Source organism: Cavia porcellus, unplaced genomic scaffold (genome assembly GCF_034190915.1).
Source record: "Cavia porcellus strain 051 isolate PalLab524CR breed Dunkin Hartley unplaced genomic scaffold, mCavPor4.1 scaffold_31, whole genome shotgun sequence".
Lineage (NCBI taxonomy): Eukaryota > Metazoa > Chordata > Mammalia > Rodentia > Caviidae > Cavia > Cavia porcellus.
This window is the reverse complement of record NW_026947514.1, coordinates 27,619,537-27,639,216: the sequence shown is the minus strand read 5'-3', so window position 1 is coordinate 27,639,216 and position 19,680 is coordinate 27,619,537. Positions and strand designations below refer to the sequence as shown.

The 19,680-nt window shown below is 48.9% G+C and overlaps 1 protein-coding gene across 1 annotated transcript in view; it reads right to left on the bottom strand.

The window, feature by feature from the left end:
* Positions 1-19,680, bottom strand: part of Ltbp2 (latent transforming growth factor beta binding protein 2) — a 98,938-nt gene that overhangs the window by 26,147 nt on the left and 53,111 nt on the right. Inside the window, 6 exon segments of the mRNA XM_013155289.3 lie at positions 692-731; positions 1,864-1,883; positions 2,487-2,702; positions 2,960-3,124; positions 5,110-5,232; positions 7,063-7,137. Coding sequence (XP_013010743.2) covers positions 692-731; positions 1,864-1,883; positions 2,487-2,702; positions 2,960-3,124; positions 5,110-5,232; positions 7,063-7,137 — 639 coding nt within the window.

The window sequence follows — 19,680 nt, the reverse complement described above, 5'->3', positions numbered from 1 at the left end:
TAGCTGGGTCCCCTCCTGTGCCTCCTGAAACTTGACCCATACAGAGTCAGAAATCCAGAGCAAACACAGTCTCACCCTCTACTTCACAAGGAGGGAGGATGAGACACGGCCACTTGTCCAAGTGGCTCGTTGGAGGCAGAACTGGAGCTCAGGTCTCCTGAGACCCACTTCAGCATTCTTCTCTACTCGCAAAGTGTCTTACAGTTTACAGAACTCTGCCACAAATAGCAACCTCTTAGTGCCTCAGGAGGCCGCAGGACAGGTTTCAGTGTCCATTCTATAGGCAGAGGAAGCAGAAGCTCAGCTGCCTGGCCTCTGAGTCCAGCTGCAGTGAGAGGCAAGCTCGGAGTTTCAGAAGGGACATGAGGCCCCTGGAGGAGAAGTCTCCGGGGAACCAGCAAACTCCCTTCTCCAACCAGTGCCTCTTCTTTGCCCTGATTGACATGTGAAGGAGCACCATGAGAGTCAGAGTTTGGTGGCTAGGAAGATATTTGCAAAGCATCATGGGTCTCTCACTGACTTCATAAACCCTTGAGTCTATAGAGTTCCCAGAGTGCTCACATGCCATGTCACATACGACTTCTCACTGGACACCAAGGACCGGCTCACAGATCGTAACCCCACCACTACACTAAAGGCTCTTGCTTTCTCCCTTCTCTGTTCTCTGACAGTTGATAGGAGAGGGACTCACCTGGGACCCAGGCAAACGGGTGGGTGACATTGGTGGTGACCTGCACAGAAATGAGAAAAGGTCACTTTGGACTCCTTGATCACTGTCAAAACATGTTTCCCAACACTCAACCCAGCTTCAACTCTCCAACTCTCTCACTCATGTTTCATTCATTCCCAGAAGGCATGTTGTTAATATGTACTAGGCATTCTGCTGGGCACTTCCTATCCATGGTTGTAATGGATTGCTCAGCTACCTTATGACAGTAGGCTGTAATGATTAAAGGAACTGAGGTGTGTTCTAGGCCAGCTGTGTCTGTGCATGGTAGGCATCACCACTGTAGAATCAAGGCTATGATTTCTGAGCTGCAGGCAGAGTGATAGACATTCCAGAGCTTAACTAGAGTGCCCAGAGCTCCAGAGTCAGTGTGGTGAAGCCAGGACTTGAAACCACAGCTGGTGTCATCACTGCTGTGACAGAGGTAAGTAAATAGTGGGGGAAGATGAGAAGAAAATAGAGGGTAAAGAGGTGCTTGCATGTAGCTGGGGCTACGAGGACACAGAATGAAAGCTTCAGTCTAGAAGCACAGCTTGTGGTGCTCCAGAGGGGAAATAGGCCACTGAGATACAGTATTTGGGGACAGTTAGGTTTGCAGGTTGAAGGGGCAGAGGACTGGCGGAGGATGAGGGAGATCCCACTTCTACAGCGGTTTCTTGGTGAAATGGGTGTTGGGTGCACAGAGGAATCCTTCCCAGGGAAGAGAGTCAGATAGATGTCTCCTTCCCCATGAATCAAGTGGTCCGAGGCTATTTACGGCTGTGCCTCTGTTTCTCCGCAAGCAACTCACAGAGGAGAGACCTTAAGGGCTAAGTTCAATTGGCTCAGAAAGTGCTGGATCCAGAGTGAGCCAGAACTGATTAGATTTCAGGCATGCAAAGCCTGACTGACAGCCAGGACTAACGGCACAATTCTTCCTTAGGGACCTGATCTGTCCTAGATGAGAGGCTGCTTGCACAGTGGCTGCTGATGCTCTCACTTCCTGAATGGTCACTGTCATCTCTCCAAGTAAAATCTGACAGATGCTCCATCCTTCTTCCTCTCCTCCCTCATGGGACATTGGCCCGGGCCCCAGTGGCTGCCAGTCCCACTGGCCCATACCCTTACCCTTCTCCCTGCTGGGAAGGCCCACTCACCTGGCCAGCCTGAGAGTCACCTGGGAAGAGAAAGGTGAGAGCATGAACTCCCCGGAGAGAGGCAGTGGGTCCTGCCCTCCACCCATGGCCTGGCTCCTCAGAGTCTGCACCCTGACTGTGTCCCCAGCAGGTGAACAGTGAAGAGTTTTGCTCTTCTTACTGCTCCCTGTCCCCAGCCTCTCACTTGATGAAAATAAGGCTCCTCCTTCTGCTTTTAGTCCTCCAATCACAGAAATCCCACTGCTCTGGGTCAGTCTGCCTCATCAGTTCTGTAACCCACCTTCTTGCAAGGGCACGTAAAGCCAGGACAGGGGACCGAAAGCCTACAGACTCCCAGGATCCACCTGCCAGCTCTTCAGGCCTTGCAGTGAGCAGCATCCTGGGAGGCCTGACCAGCTGGGGCAAGGCTGCTGCTAACCTCTCACAATCCCACAAGCATCCTCCTTGGACACGAGCACCTCTTTACCCCATATGGGAGAGGAAGGGGGCGAGGCCTTCTTCTTGTGCCAGGCCAACTGCTGCTCCAGCTGTCCTTCCTAATGGCCCTGCTTGGGGTCCTACGACCAAACACACCATGCCTCTGTGATCTCAGAGGACCGCTCAGTCTCCCCCAGCCTATATACCCTTGTCAGGGATGGTCTCAGCCTCCAGCCAGGTGTTGGTGACCGCCTGCAGTGGCTGCCTCTCTTCCAGCACAGGCAGAGCCCCACTGCTTTTCTGTGCCTGCTCCCTCGAGGGCCTGGCCAGTTCCTCCTCCTCAGCTTTCCTCATGGACAGACGGATGTCTGAGCTGGAGTAGGTGTAGCCATGGCCAGCAGGACAGATCTCCCCGAAGGCCTCTGCAAAGCCAACAACCAGAGAACAAGCTGAGCGATGACGTTCCTGCAGGAAAACAGAGTCCCCTTTCCCTCCTCCTAGGGGACAAAACAATTATAGCAACAATGAGGACATGAGCCCCAGTTTGAGCTAAGTTCTTAAGCAGTGAGGGAAGACTAGAGTTTCTGGCTTAAGGGGGTTCTACCCGGCTGGTGAACATGGCCACTGGCTTTGAGGTAGACTTTTGATGACCAGGGTTGGGATGGGGGTAGGCAGTTACCTGTGCCAGGCAAGGGGCATTTCTCACACTTGCTGCCCCATGCCTTGCCTACACGGCTGCAGCAGCATATCTGCTTGGTGATCTTCTGGGCCAAAGGCAGGGTACAGGTGCCAGACCCCAGTGACCGGTAGCACAGTCCCTGCTGCATGGAGACAGCCTTGTCCGCTGTAATAGATATATTATATGGGGAGGGGCCTATGGCCAGCCCAGCAGGAGGGGATATACAGAGAGGGTCACGGATGGAGGTACGGTTGGCTGCATGTGCTTAGACTTGCCTGGTCCATGTCTTAATCTAGAAGCTTGGGACCCTGAGAACAGTCACAAGAGCTTTAGGGGTAATGGCCACAGTGGAATACAGCAATGCCAGCAAGACAAAGAAAACGTAGGATTTGGCCTACGTTTTTGTAGAAGCTATGAATCCACCACAGGAAACAGAGCAAGAGTCATCCTGAGGACGCTGTGGCTGCCTGCATGCCTGTTTGGATCAATTCATTAGCTGTTGCTTGGGGCACTTTGGGTTGGGTTTTTGCAACTTTTGACCCACAGCCTCCTTCACAAGGCTGAGGAGATTAAATGCAGAGAAACAAGCGAGAGTGCCTTGTCAGAGGTCCCTGTGCTAGCATAGGTGACATCAGCAGATCCCTGAGCCCTGGATCATCAGGTGTGATCCCTGTCTCTAGAACCACTTTCTTCAGGACGCTGCAGGGAAGCGCTTTGTCCCATTGAATCCCAGGATGGAGACCACCCAGGTGGGACAGTCAGGAAGCTCCACCAGCCCCACAGACTGCTCTACTGTCCTGGTCAGGTGGCAGGGAAAGAGGAAACCCTTGGAACATGCCTGTCCTCTCTCCTGCAGAGATGAATCATTGGAGGAGGCTGGAGAGAGTAACAGTGGGGAGGCGGGGACAATAGAGAACACCCAGAGTCATCGAAGCATCTTTGTATTCAGGGTCTCTTCCAGAATCCAATAAGTAAAACTCACTTAGGGTATTGAACACACCTGCTTGATAAAGGAATCTTAAGTGACATGGAGGAGAAGGAAGGGGTAGTAAGGCCCCTAATCATTTGATTACAAGCCACTGTGGCCAGGAGTTTCTTGATCATGGTCTGGTGTGTGGTCTTCCTTCTGGGCCTCCTCACTGTCTGGGCCCTAAGGCTCCTACTGTGTCCTCTCCCTGGCTGACACTAGATTCAGTCTCCCTGGCCCTGAGGCCCGTCCTCTGGGTGGCACCACAGTCTTCTTCCTCCCATAGCTTTGCCAGACCCAGTACCAGGCAGTTTGTAGACCCAGCGAGGGCTTGGCCCACTACAGGGACTCTGCTGAACTGGAGGTGCAATGCACCAGAGGCCAGTCAGGCTGGTTTTGTTCAGCTCTGGTCAGATCTTCCTGCCCAAGGAAAGTCCCATCTGGGCTATGGCATCAGCTCTGCCATCTGGAGCTGCCAGCCTGGCTCTCACCCAGCTGGAAACCACAAAGGTCACTGGAAACAGCTGCTGGGTGCACATGCCACCCACACTTCTCCAGTGCTAATGCTCATGATTGTGGGCAGGGAGACACACTCAGAAGGGACTGTGGGATTATAGAAAAGTCCTAGGATAAGGTAGCAATGCCACTGAGCTATGAATGTCCCTTCAGGAAAGGGCAGCCAGGGCGCAGGCCCACACTACATCAAAGCAACACACACACCCGTCCCCAGATCAACAGGGCAACAAGTGGGCAGAAACAGTCAGAGGGGAGGGGAAAAAGGGCTGAGGATGTAGCTCAGGGGTGGAGTGCTTGCCTAGCATGCGCAAGGCTCTGATTTCAATCCCCACAACACACACACACACACACACACACACACACACCAAACAAACAAACAAACAAACAAACAAACCAACCAGAGAAGATACGAAACACGGACCCTAACTGCCAAGCCCCAGAAGGAAAACCTGGAGTAGGAAAGGAGGCAGCAACTGCTGTTCCAGCAGGAAGAGCAGATCAGTTTGGACACTAGCCCAACTCCAGGTTGAGCAGGTTCATGCCCACAATCATGAGCATTAGCACTGGAGGAGTGTGGGTGGCATGTGCACCCCAGCAGCTGGAGCTGCTCTGGAGCCGGCCTGGCCCCTGGAAGGTGTCACCACACGTGGTCCCCGTCAGCACTCACATACACAGCGGCTCCGAGAGGGATCCAGCATCAGGCCCGGTCTGCACGTGCACAGGTAGCTGCCTCTGGTGTTCACACACTCCAAGTCCTTGCACAAGCGCGAGATCACGCACTCGTTGATATCTACAGGGGCAGAGGAGACAATCAGGTGCCTGCCCCACCGAGGTCCTAGGGCAGGAAGGGACTGTGCAGGGGACCTATGAAAGTCTTTTCCAAAGAAAATGACAAGAAAGAGAGAGAGCTGCTGTTTAGTAACTTTACTCCTTTTCTTGGTGCTTCTGTTTCCTCATTTTCAAGACAGGAATAAAGATAATAAATGAGAAAAATTGCAAACTACTTGATCCCATGACTGGCATATAACAATGACCCTAAGAGTAAGAGGTAAGGTTCCTGTCATGTGGTGCATATTTAACATAGTGCTGGGTATTTACCATGATACCTATTTAATTGTCACAATTTTAGCAAGTAGGTCCAGTTATCCTGATTTTATAGAAGAAAAAACGGAGGCTCCAGGAGTAACTTGCGAAAGTCACTTAGCTCTGGTGACTCTGACAAACAGTATGCAAACAGAAGAAATGGCCAAAGGCGACTGTCTGGGTTGGAGGGTGCTGAATGGGCAGCCAAGTTCCTTCTATTAGCTTTCTTCAAGAGGCTCCTGAGCGCCTCTGCAGGGACCAAGACCCGGGGAGCAGGTCTGCAGGGACGGGAAGCAGAGGTGGGGGCAGTGCAGGGGAAGGAAGGAATTGGGTCAGCAAGGTGGGCTGGGAGGGCAGGGTGGGCTCAGACAAGCAGTGCACACCCTCAAACCCAGTGGAGGCAAAAACAGAGATCTCCCCGCACTCACTGTTTCCCTGGTCCTCACCCACAGAGTCTGACCTGGCTAGTCTTGGCCAAAGGCCCGCCCTTTTCCCTGGTCCAAGCAACTTTTCTTATCCACAGGTGCAAAATCCCTTCAGTGGCCTCGCACTCCACGGGTAGCGGGGCAGCCACACAGGCATCCTCAGGCTCTTCTCTTCTGAAGGAACACCCCGGGGAGGGTGCCAGGAGGCGATCTGGGGCAATACCTTGGCCATGCCAAGCCAACTTCTTCCAAAGCAAGTCATGCAGACACCTGTCCGTTGACTCGTCAAAGCTCTCAGAAAGGAAGCTGTCTCAGCTCCTTGCTGGCCCTGCTGGCTCCAGAACCCACTTACACAGGACGCCTCTGACCATATCATAGGCCCTCAGGACATGAGGGCTCCTCATCTGCTCAGTGACAGCAGCTGTCCTTCAGTGAACTGGTTCTATCTGCAGTCTCCTCTTAACCATGTCACTATGATGACAAAACCATCACCAAGTTCTTTTGCTTGCTTCCCTCTGCCCCAAGATGTCCTGGCCCTCGCTCCTCTGTGGCCTCTCTAGTGCAGACCATCCTAACTTTAGTTGGTCCACAGAACCATTAGCCAGGTCAGCGAGGCCAGGACAGGGGCTGGGCTTCATGGAACCCTATCCTCATCACCTGCACCCCACTGCTTAACCCTGTCTAGCTGTGGGTTGAGGCAGGTGGGAGGAGGGCACAGCAGCTACTCTGTCCATACTAGCTCAGGCTGACTTGATCTCCTGTCTTGGTAGAAACCCCTCCCACTTCAGGGAGACCAGATCTGCCTTGTAGGTGAGCAGAGTGAGGAAGAGGTGGCACATTCGAGCACAGTACAGCACTAAGAAGCACTTAGCCGTGCTCTGAGTGGGGATAGGGGAAGATGGGGAGAAAGGGAGACTTGACTCCATCACTCTCAAACAAGTCCCCAAGTTCCTTAGTCCCTGGAGCCAGCATCTCTGACAGTTCCCCAATGCTGGGGCTCAGAGTTGCCCAGTGGAGGCCTCCAGGCAGTGACAGATGTTCCTCTTTTCTGAGGGTGGTGGAGGTCTCTTCATGTCCCCTTCCCAAGTCCAGCTCTGCCGGGTAGTCTTTACCTTGGCAGTGAGTGACATTCAGTCTGTAGTATCCCAGGGGACAGTCCAGCTGGCCATCTTTAGTCATCAGGGAAGCTGAGGAGTGAAGATACAGACAAGTCTCACTGGAGGACCCTTGGGCTTCTGTGGTACCCATGCTGGAAAGTGGGGCTGCAATGTGAATATCCAACCCACTTAGCACTCTAAGCCTCCTGTCCCCCAAGCCATCACCCTGGGCAGCTGCACCACCTGGCCTTCAGCAGGCTCCTCTCAGTTCACCCAGCTTTTATTATAAATGATACAGAGCACAGTAAGTTAGAAACGGAAAGACAAATGCAGCATGATCTCACTTCTCTGTGGACTCTGACAAAGTGAATCCATAGAGCAGAGAGTACAGTGGTGACCAGGGCCTGGGGCTGGAGATCGAGGGATCTTGGCCAAAAGATGCAAAGTTCAGTTAGACAGGAGGACTAAGTTCATCGGGTTTTATATAACATGACTATGAGGAGTAATAGTGTATTGTATATTTGAAAATCACTAAGAGGGTAGATTTATAAGTGTACTCACCACAGCCACACACACACACAACTGAAGTAAAAAAACTGAGCTAATTAACTTTCACATTATACACTAGGTAATACACATACTAAATTAGCTTGATTAGCCACTCCATAATGTATTTTCTTTCTTTCTTTCTTCCTTCCTTCCTTCCCTTCTGGTGGTACTGGGATTAAACCCAGGATAGTCACACTGAGCTACATATCTACCCTTCTAAAAATTTTCAACTTTTGAGACAAGGTCTCACTAATTTCAAAGCATCATGTTGTATGCTATAATGATATGCAATTTTTATCAATTAAAACATTTTTAAAGTACTAAAAATCATTTTTTCATCTATTAACTCACATAGTTGAATTTTGTTTAATTTTCACTTGGAGGGCTGGGGATTTAGCTCAGTGGCATAAGCACCTGCCTGGCAAGCATGAGGTTATGAGTTAGAGCCCACGTACAAAAAAAAAATTTTACTTGGAAAGAATTATAGCTATATCTGGTTGGGGATTGATCAGCTAGGAAGTGATTTGCATCAGTATTTTGATACAGATAAACATCTTGTCTCAATTTCACATTATCTGCTTTTATTTCACAGGGGGGAAAAAACCTCAAACAACTAACATTAAATAAGAACAAGGAAAACATTTCCATTACTTTGGAGGAACAGATAAGTGTTTCTGTCTTTCTGGAGAGTTTTTCAGACAGCATCATCATAAAAAGGGAAGCAATTGTGGAACATCATGTTTTTTGTTTTAAAAAAATGGACTGGGGATGTAGCTCATTGGTAGAGGTCTTCCTTAGCATGCATGAAGCCCGGGGCTCAATTCCTAGCACCATAAATAAATAAACGAATAAATAAATAAGAGGCCATATGTGTGTGTGTGTGTGTGTGTGTGTGTGTGTGTGTGTGTGTGTGTGTATTGGAGATGGAACCCCAGGTTTTCTAATTCCAAGACATAGACTGTAGTCCTCAGGGGGCACAAGCAATTTCCAGGCTCTCTTTCACACAAAGTCCCATTAAGATGTCATCAGGCTTGAGGATATGGTTTTGTGAAGTTAGCACAGGATGACTTCCTGTAGCAACCATCTTCTGGCTTCGATTACCTGAGGGCAATAGCTCCTCTCCGGCTGCTGTGGTGAAGGGATCCCTTTCTCCTTACTCCTGTGCCTTTTATTCCAGTACAGTGTCACTGGCTGCACTTCCAGAGTTACTGGCAAAACTTACATTTATCCAAGAAGTCATTTACTGTAGGAATACATCTTCTCAGTTTCTTCTTTAATGGTTTACAAAAGCAGTAGTTCTTCACATGATTTATTGTTGAGATAGACTCTTGCAAATACCAAGAGACATGTTAGAAAACTGTATACTTTAATTCAATTAAACAACCATGTTTGGTGTCTTAGTGTTTATAAATGTCTTTCTAATCACCATAGCTTTTATTCAATCCTCAGCTGCTCTCTCTGGGTACTTCGAGCACTTAAGACTAGGTTTCTTATTAATGATAGCAGGTTTACATCTATATTTCATATAGTTTTCCTGGTTGTATTCTTGGGTACATTTTGGGTCCCATCTGACAGGTTTTCACTATTTTCACCTTGTAACATGACCCATGACATGTTAGAGGTGTGTCATCAGGAGAATTATCAGCATGAGCTTTTCTTGATTGTTTATGATTATGTTATTAATAGTATTTTGAATCTGCAACTCCTTTGCCAGAGTTTTTTAGTTACATCTTTGCTTTGTGAGGGTCAGTTTCGTTAACATCAGACAACATTAATGACAAAGACACGAGGAGGTGCCACAGCCTTCTGGACACTCCCTTTCCCTGAGGACACTGTCACATGCCAAACAGTACATGTGAAAGACAGTCTGACATGCAGACAGACCAAATGGGGCATGTACTAGTAAAGCTTCATATTCTTTGGTATTAAAAAATATAAATTGAAGTCCTAATACTTTTCCTGCCATGACCTGTCTTGCTGCAGGTCTGCACGGTCCAGAGACGAGGCTCTGGCCTAGCAGCCCCTCTTGTGGAGGTGAACGTGGACTCTGAGAATACAGAGGTTGAGACAAGCATTCGTGTCCCTGGCTTGGAGTCTGAACTGAGTGCAGAGAGAAAGGAGGAAAGAGGGGACACTGTCTGAGAGGTTCAGAAAATGGGCTGAATAGATGCAACCCATGTACATTATGAAGAGCAGAAGGAACAATGCAGCGCGGCTGCTCAAAGGCTCAGGAGTGATTGCAAATTAACACTGCACACCATCTCAGACTTGCAAGGCTCTGAGGCATGTTTTCCTGCCTGTTTCCCACAACACTAATTCTTGAAGGCAGCATTCTTTATCTCTGTTGTGCAGCTTAGGCCAGCAAGGTTAAGCGACTTGCCCAGCAACTTAGCTGGAGCTGAATCAGGGTGGATCCAGGCCTCTGGCCACAAAAGTCATCTCCTTTCCACTCCACTCTACTGTACTGCCCCTAGCTAACACACACACACACACACACACACACACACACACACACACACACAAACACACACACAGAGAGGGAGAGAGACAGACAGACAGACAGATAGGACAGAGAGAATCAGGGAGATTAGAATGAGCCAGCAGGCAGGGTGGCATCACCTCTGCAGATGTCAAGAGGCAGCAGAAGTTAGGCAAAAGGTCTTTGCTTCTTCAGTGATGGAAAGAGGAGCGGCAGAGATCTTGGATAGAGGTGGGAGCAAGAGAGGAACCAGCTACTGGCACCTGCAGAAGACTGGGAGAACCAGAAGAATGAATTAAGCTGAGAGCCCACAACTGCATTTCTTAGTCTGGCAATGTGCTTTTTCCTTTTTCTCTTCTTTTTATTTGTACTACTGGGGATCCATTGAACCCAGGGACTTACATCTCACCCTATTTATTTATTTACTTAGAGTCAAGAGCTCCCTAAGTTCCCCGGGCTGGCCTGGAGCTTGCCGTCCTCCTGCCTCACCCTCCCTAGTAGCTGAGGTCACAGCCACGCACCACCACACATGGCAACATCTGGCTTTTCTACAGGGATACCTCCCTTTGGAAGGGGACACTCTGCTCTGCCTGGGCTGAAGAGAAATTGGACAGGCAATGCTTTGTCAAGGCAAGCTTCTAGACAGAAGTAACTGAAAGCCACTCTCTGGTAAATGCCATTTTTGCCAGTAACCTCTTTCTCCAATTAGGGCTGTCAGTGCCTCTCCTCACACCGCCACAAGCAGTCCAAAGGGGCTAGTTTCCAGCTCCTATAACAAGTCTAGCATCCTACTCAGAAAAATCAGCTCAAATCCCCTTTGGGAGAAAGCAAGCAGAAGTGTAGACAGCGCAAGGTCTGGGGTGAGAATTCAGCAGCCGTGAGCTGCGTGATTCACAGTGACAGGGAGGGGGTGGGGCAGGTTCCCCTGGCCTGTGCTCCCAGCATGCATTGGGCCTCCCTGGTCAAAGCGCTTAACATGCTGGGTTGTGACTGTCTGACTGCTTGCCCAGATCCCCACTAACAGATAAGCTATGTGAGGGCAGGGACCTTGTCTTCCTCGTCCTTATGATATCTCCAGTGCCAAGCCCATGTCAGGAGCGGTATAGGCATTCTGTCTGAATAGAAAATAATAGCAAAAATTGAAATTGTTACCAAGGAAAAACTTTTTTAAACCCTGTAGCATCACTTGCTCTAAATTGACTTTAAAATCACTCATTTTAGAGGTCACAGGCTGCTTCCAAGATTTAGCCACTATGAACTGTGCTACTATAAATATGGCTATGCATGTCTAGGACTGATATTTAATATGATATCATCTGTGCTTAAATTTTATATGGTTCCAAACTATGGAAAAGATAAGCACCAAAATAGGCACATGACATTAAAAAATTATGATTAGGTTAAGTGATTAAAAAATATGGCTATGCATATATCATTGTGGTATGATGTCTTTAAACTCTTTTGGGAAAATACTCAGAAGAGGAATAGCTGGGTCTATTTTTAGTTTTTGAAGAATTTCCATGCTTATTTCTATGGAGGTTGTACCAGTTTACACCCTCACCAGCAAGGAAGAAAATGAAGACCACCCCACACACACACACACACCGCACCAAAGCGTCACCAGCACCTGTTGTTATTTCTTGATTGTAGCTTTCTGGAGTGAGATGAAACGTCAGCCCTGTTTTCATTTGCATTTCTCGAATGACCAGTGATATTGAACATTTCTTCATGTATTTCTTCATCACTTGTATTTCTTCATCTGAGAAGTATCTATTCAAATGCCCATTTTTGATTGGGTCTTTAAATTTGGGGGTCTAATTCTTTTGAGTTCTTTATATATTTTAGGTATTAGTCCTTTGTCCGAGGAGTAGCTGGCAAAAAATTTTCCCATTCTGTAGGCTGTCTCTGTTGGTGGTTTCTCTTGTCATAAAGAAGCTTTTTCATTTGATCTGTTTTGTATTATTTCTTGTGCAACGGGGTTGTGTTCAGAAAGTCTTTGCCTATATGTCAAGAGTGTTACCTATTTTGTCTTCCAGCACATTAAGAGTTTCTGTTTTAATGTTTAGATCTTTGATCCATTTTGATTTTAGTTTAGGACATAGTAAGAGATAAGGGCCTATGTTCAATCTTTAGCATGTGGACACCCAGTTTTCCTAGCACTGCTTGTTAAAAAGGCTCTTTCCTCCAGCGAAAGGATTTGGCTCCTTTGTCAAAGGTAACACAACTAAGTGTACCTGGTGTATTTATTAATCATCTTCCTCTTCCTCCTCCTCCTCTTCTTCTTCTTCTTTTGCAGTAAAGTACCAAGGATTGAGCCACGGGCCTTTGTGTTGAGCTACATTTGTAGTCCCTTTTGAAGTTTTTATTTTGAGGCAAACTCTTGCTAAGTCTTTAAATTGCCCAGATTCGACTCAGATTTGCAACCCTTCCTGCCTCAGCCCCAAAGAATGATGGGATTATAGGCATCCATAACCCAACCTTGCTTCTTATTCCCATTTTACAGACAAGCAAACTAAGGCATAAATTAAGAAATGTGCCTCACATCACCCAGCTGGTAGATGAACTTGAGATTATAATTCTAGCCAGCCTGGCTCCAGAGGAGACATTCTAGATAAAATTCAGCATTATTTTCTTACCAGGAATATTACTCATGCCTGCCCTCCATGCTTCACAGGTATTTTGCGATGTCAGACTCCTTGAAATTCAGGCTGATTCCAACTGGTCCTTGGCAAATGCTTTGGCTTTATCACATCTCTGGCCCTCTACCTGGGTCCTGTCCACCCACTGCTGTAACCCCCTGCTCACAGAGTGGGGAAAGGAACAAAGGACCCTGGGCTGCGGGCTGCCTCACCCTCCTGACTCCCCTCTCTGCTTCTGGTTACCTCTGAGGTCTCAGCAAAGTCAAACAAATTATGAGAGACAGTTTTGCCCCTGACTGAGCAGAGCTGGGAGGAGAGGATGGAGAAACAGGTCTGGCCACAGCCCACCCATCTCAGCCTGCCATGGCAGCAGGAAGATGTGGCTGGTCTCGCTCAGTCTTTAACTTGTCCATGCTCCTGCCATGAGCCCAAGCTGGGTGCCGCAGGGACACGTGAGAGGGCTGAGGCCTTGGCCCCTTGATCTGCACACCTTAGGCAGGAATGCGGAAAGGAACATCTATTCCCCCAGCCGGAGCATTGGTGTGCACAGCTAGACCCGCAGCTGCCCAGGCTCCACTCCACTGGCTCTGTGGGGCACATTTCTGACATCCTTCAGCCTGAGTCTCTTATCTGTAGAGGTGCAGACAGCAACTCAGTTTGCAGGATTGTCATGAGAATTAACTTTGCTGAGACAATGAATGTCAGGCTAAAGCTAGCACAATGCCCAGCACAGTCCCAGCAGACATTTCCTGAGGTTCAGGTTTTCCCTGCCCTCCTCTTCCTTGCTTCCTCCTTCCCATCAACAGGACAGACTGCAACCCCCCTGCCTGCCACCAGCTGGACAGACATGGGCAAATTACTCAACCTCTTATTTTTCTTATTAGTAATATGGAAAGGACAAGTGCTTGCTCACAGTGTTACTGTAAACATGAAACAAACATGTAAACCCGAGCACAACACTCACCACTTCTTAGCAACATGCATTATTCATGTGCTTCTCCTTGGTGAGGGCCACGGGCGCCCTGCCATGGTGGGCATGCCCCCCAGGACAGCCTCTGACTGCTTGGAGGGGAGGTGCTGGAGCCCACGTCACCACAGTGAGATGGAGAAGGTCCTGGGAGAGTCTGAGCTCACACAGGAGCCACACGGGTCCCCAGCCCATCCTGGAGCCCTGCAGGCTAGAGACGCTGCATGTTGTAAACACCAACCCTGCGGGGTAGGGACAGGGCTAATTAAGCCTGGGACACAATTCCCAGGAGGTTTCCAGTTCCTTGGAAGAAGCTCTCTGAACACCGCCCTGCCACGGGGCACTGCTTTATTGAATTTTGAAAATCCCTTCTATCCAGGGAAAACGACAGGAGCCCCACCCAGTGCAGCTGTCTCCCAAGCTGGGGTCCTCTGGTTTAGCAAACGCCCAAGCCAGTGCACAGGCAGCCTCTACAGAGAAACTTAAAGAAAGGCCTAGAATCAGACAGACCTGAGGTTCCAGGCTTAACTTTCATATCTGTGAAATGGGCACAGTAGCACCCCATGCCTAGAGACATCATTAGTGAGAAACACAGTGAGAAACCCCTAGTGTGGTAGGGCACTTTTACGTGCGTGGTATAAACAGTGGTTACTGGTGGCGACATAACAATAATGACATGGCTGCTGTGACTTGCCCTAAGGCTCTGTTCCACATCACCCTCACACTCACCTTCCCCAGGGGCTGGCGTCTCACAGCCACATCTAAAACATTTTTCAAGGCTCAGGTCAGGACCATAGCAAAGCAAAGCTTTTTTTCTGTTGAGAGTTTCAGGTAAATTCTCAAACATATATGTAAACTCTCATTCCCTCAAAAATAAATCTTCGATAAACCTGTTTTTAGTAAGTGTACCTCTCGCAAGGAGGGGGTTAGTACTTCTAGGCACAATACATCTTATGACTGGGGCCCATTTGCTTCCTCCCCACTCCCCTTTACCCTTTCTCCTCCTTCTCCTTCTCCTCTTCCCTCTCCCCCTCTCCCCCTCTTCCCACTCCTTCTCTTCCTGAACCAAAAATCTTTACCCTTTAGAATTTTCTTAGGCAGGACCTTCCTAAGCTGACCATGCTGAGTTTGCACTTATAATTCTCCTGCCTCAGCCTCCCAGAGTGCTGGGATTCCAGTCATGTGCCACAATGACCAACACCTCCAGTGCCTTGTTTTTCGTACATGTTTGAAGTACCTCTCCAGTTTTAAAAAAATTGTCCCTTGTGCTCAATATCAAGCTGCTTACCAAAAACATCTACACTTTGGTTTTTTTCTTTTTTTAGAAGCATAGGCAACAAGTTCACCCTCTTCTGCCTAGGGCAACTCTTTGACTAAGTCTCTGTTAACTGTTAGGGCTTCTCTACTCTGTGTGTTGCTAACCTGCCTGTTGATTCAACCCAGTTTTCTTAAAAGGGTATTGTCCTTCATGCATGAATAACTCCTGATTATGATCTTCGTGCTATGAAATTCCAGTCTGGCACCCCAAGTTCTGCCTCTCTTAGGCAGGTGCAGTTCTTCCCGGAATGAAGAGAGACAGCTGGGTCAGCTGAGGTCCAGACATCCTGAGGTTTGAGTCCTGGCTTCACTTGTCCTAGCTGTGTGTCCCTGGATGCATTCCTTACCCATCACTGAGCTCTGTTCTCCTTTGCTTTCCTGGATCTGTGCAAATTCAGTGAGACACTCCAGGTGTGGGGCCGGCACAGGGTAGAGGTTCAGCAACTGGCAGCCATTCTTGTTTTTAGGAGGGAAAGATGCAGGATTCCTTGAAGGGGCAGAGTGAGAGAACTGGCTCTCCCCAGAGATGCAGCGAGGGGCCGAGTCCTCCAGGGAATTCATCCCAGGCCAGGAGGAGGGAAATATGATCCCGTGGTGAACAGCTGGAGCCTACCACTGCGGGCCTCATGCCGTGTGCCAGCCCCAGCTGTCCCAGCAAAGGGGCCTGAGGGTTGACACAGCCAGGGCCAAGCCTGATGGGGCAGTGGCCAACTTTCCAGGCAACCCAGATGTCTGTCTTATAAAGAAACTTAAAACTATGGCCTCAATCAAAATGGCTTTTGAGAGCCATTTTCCCAAGTCTCTGGCAGGGACACTGAAGAGGCTTTGGGCTGGGACCTTGGACAACTCCTGAAGGGTCAGGAAGGACCAGGCTCAGCTTAAGTATCAGGAGGTCAAAGGGGCACATGCTAACTGTCATTCAGAGGAAAGGGAGAGGAGTGGAACCACAGGCAGTCTAGACTGACGCCTAGAGCCACCTCCCTGAGGAAGGGGAAGTCTCCTGGGAGAAAAGGGACCTGTCTGTGCCATGCACTGAGGCTTTGAGGCATCCCCTTTTCAATGTCTGCAGTGACCTTTGACTGTCTAGTGTGGACCTGAAGGCAGCTAAGGGGCAGCCACAAAGTTACATGGGTTCTGGGCTGCCCACTCTGCAGTTTCCATCATGATGCTGCCAGACCACCTTGCTGAGGATGACAGAGCCTTCCTTGAGAGGCACAGTGCTATTTCATCAGAGAAGAAACAGAGGCAGAACTGCTTGGGCCAAGAATGTTCTAGAATCTGGATGTTCTGCCTGTCTGCCAAGCACCCCAACCCACCCCAACAGCAGTGTGTCCCTCCCTGTCCCGATGCTTGCACAGTAGCTCGCCTGTCATGCCTAGTTAGCAACCCTACCCCCCAGCCCTAGGCTCGGTGTGGAGCTAGGTGTCTGGCACATGGTCAACACAAATAAGTTTCCTCAACATCTTCTCTAGATGGTGCCCAGCTGCACTTTCATGTTTTTAAATGTTTAAGTTGCCCTGGTCTTTGTTATTTCTTGCTCAGCATGCTGGAATGCTGTGCATTCCAGGCTCTGTACGCTGGTGCCCGGTTTGCTGAGTTGCTCTGAATACAGTGGGCAAGGGAAAGGAGGAGAGGGGAGGCCCACGGCAGACTGAAAGGGCAGGACAGAACTTGAGGGGGTGCAGCTGGTGTTCTGCACCCCCCCCCCACACACGCACATGGGTCCTTGATCCACAGCAACATGCTCACTACCCTGGGCTCCCGAGCCCACCTGGACAGAGCTGGCTAGCTTTGCTGGGAATAGGGTCCTTGGTCACCAATGGGCTGAGCTCATGATGCTGTCTCACAGCTAGGACAGAAGTAGGGCTGGTTGGCAGCCTCTGAAGCAGGCTTTAGGCTTTTCTTCTGTTCCCCACTCTCCCAAATGTGGGGTCCCCATATTCAGAACTGATTCTAAGGTCTGGGAACCTGGCCACTGGGTCCACCAGCCCTGGAAGAAGAGTGAAGGCCTAGGATCTTTCACTGATCACAGTTGTGCGGCTGTGGGGTTCTTAGCCTGCATCTTTGGATCCCTGATGGACTGTCAAACCCTGGATGGCAGATCTCTGTGGTCCTACTTAGAATCTAAAAACAGTGGATTTGATGTGTAAATGAATTCAGGGTGGCTCTGGTTCTCTTTCCTGTATTCCCGACTGGCTCTGGTCACTAACATCACTGTCAGGGTATTCTAGTGAATTGAAGAGGAAAAATCAGCTCTACAGGCCCCCAAGTGCTGTCTCCTACCCAGGGGCTACACATCATGGGCTCAGGACCCTGCTGAGTAGAAGCCAGCAATGAAGCAGGATTGGGGGGCACTAAATCCCTGTGTCTCAGCCAGAGTTACCAGTCTATTCCTTTGCCACCACCAGCCACTGGCAGCTGGGCCCACTCTTCCCCTCTACATATATTCTCAGACTCCAGATGCAACACCATAGCATCACCCAGGCCCAAGACAGCACGGAGGAGATCCACAGGCTGCTCTGGAATTGCCACTGGGGTGTGAAATAGACGCTTCCTCCCAGCACACTCCTGCAGGCCGGGAGGTTCCTAGGCAGGTCAGCACCTTGGCCAGCAGCAGCCCAAGGAGGGTGGATAGGCCCTATTCGCCTGAGGCAGCTCTTGGGACCTGGACTGCACCTGAAGAAAGGGGTTGAGGGTCCTGGCCCCATGTGGACCTTCAGATATGCCTATATTTCTTCACCAAAGCCAGGGCTGGACAGGGCCAGCAACAGACTCATTCTGCTTTAGGAAATGTTGCTCACTTTCTTGGTCTCATCTGCATCTGCAATTTCCTTGGATTGTTAAACTCTTCCCCACCTCTTTGCCCTGTCCCCTAATCATCCTTCAGAACTCATCCTGGATACTACCTCCTCAAACACTAATCTACCAGTTTAAACTAGGGCTCAAATAGGGCATGGTGGTACACACCTGCAATTCCAGCACTCAGAAGGCTGAGGCAGGAGGATTGTCACAATTTGGAGGCCAATCTAGGCTACAAAGTGATTTCAAGTCCAGCCTAAACTTCAAAGTAAAACCCTGTCTCAAAAAGAAAAAAAAAACCCAGGGCTCCTTTCCTTATCATGTACAGATGTACAGCAAAAGTGTACCACACTGAAGGGAATCGTTGGCATCCTAGACTTGTGTATCTGTGAAGCTGTCCCTCAACAAACGGAAGGGACACCTTTTCCTTATTTATATTAAGGTGTTCCAGGACCTATGAATGGCCTGGTTCCACAGTCTCTGTCCCCACAGCACCTAGTACTTGTCCAGTTGCTATACTGTCTCTTTATTTCTGCTTACCAACTGCCTGAGGCACTCATTAGACTGTAAGCGTGGATGAAGGAGGCACTGCTTTAACCTCGTTCACCACCGCGTACATGGATAGTGTGGCCACTTCAAGTGGATCTTGGTCATCATAAATATTTGTTGACTAAACAGAATGTGGAACATAGAATAAAATCTCAAGAATTAGCCTGACAGGAAGGAGGGAGGGAAACAAGGAAAGAAGAAAATGGCAAAAATATCTTGGGGGCTGGGGGTTTAGCTCAGCGGCATAAGCACCTGCCTTGCAAGCACACAGTCATGAGTTCGATCCCCGGTACCGATAAAAATGAAAAAGACAAAAAAAAAAAAATATATCTCTGGCCTGCAGGGGATACACCAAGCAGTTCTACGCATCAGTAGGTTGGACTTCTTTGCTCTTTCTGGAGGGTAGCTTCTATTATGGTTGGATCCAAAATGTTCCCCCAAAAGGCTCATGTGGAGCTTTCGGAGGGCAATTAGATCCTGGGGTGCTGACCTCATCACTGGATCCACCCAGGTGAGTTCACAGCTGAGTGTGCTCTTAGGAGGCGGGGTGTAGCTGGCGGAAGTGAGTTCCTGCAATTGCTCCTCTGAAGGGCGTGTCTTTCTGACCCCGTCTCCTTGCCGGCTAACATGAGGCGAGCAGCTTTGTCGAATCTTTCCACCATGATGCATCTGCCCTAGAGCCGACCGTGAACTGAAGCCTCTGAAACTGTGAGCCAGAATAAACCTCTCCTTTACATTGTGTGTTTCTGGCATTTGTCCCAGCAGGAAAGGTGCTAATACACACTCCAATAATAACAGTGATAATAATGGTACACTCATCCCTCAGTCTCTCTAAGGAATTGGTTCTAGAGCCCTACCAGGTGTCAGAATCCATAGATATTCAAGTCCAATCCTAAGCTTTATGTAAACTGGCACAGTGCTTGTGTATAATCCGTGCAAATCCTGCTATAAATTTTAAGTCATCTCTATATTTCTCAAAATAGCTAACATAGGCTAATGTCTACATAAATAGGTGTTATACAAAAAAATAGGTGCTATATAGTATTCTTTAAGGAGTTAGGATAAGAAAAAAGTCTGCTCAGAAAACATGTTCAGTATGGAGGCAGCCATCAAAGGCCTAAAAATGAGCTATGAAGTGAACGGTGCCCCCACTGAATGTGGAGGCAGACTGAGAATCTAGGAAGCAGCAGAAGGGTGTTACAGTACATGACCATACATCTTTCATCTAGCATGCTGCCCAGTGAGTTTTACTTTTTGGAACTTTCTAGAATAACCTCCCTAAATATTTTTGACCTGCAGCTGGTTGAAACTGCAGACACATGGAGGACCTGAAG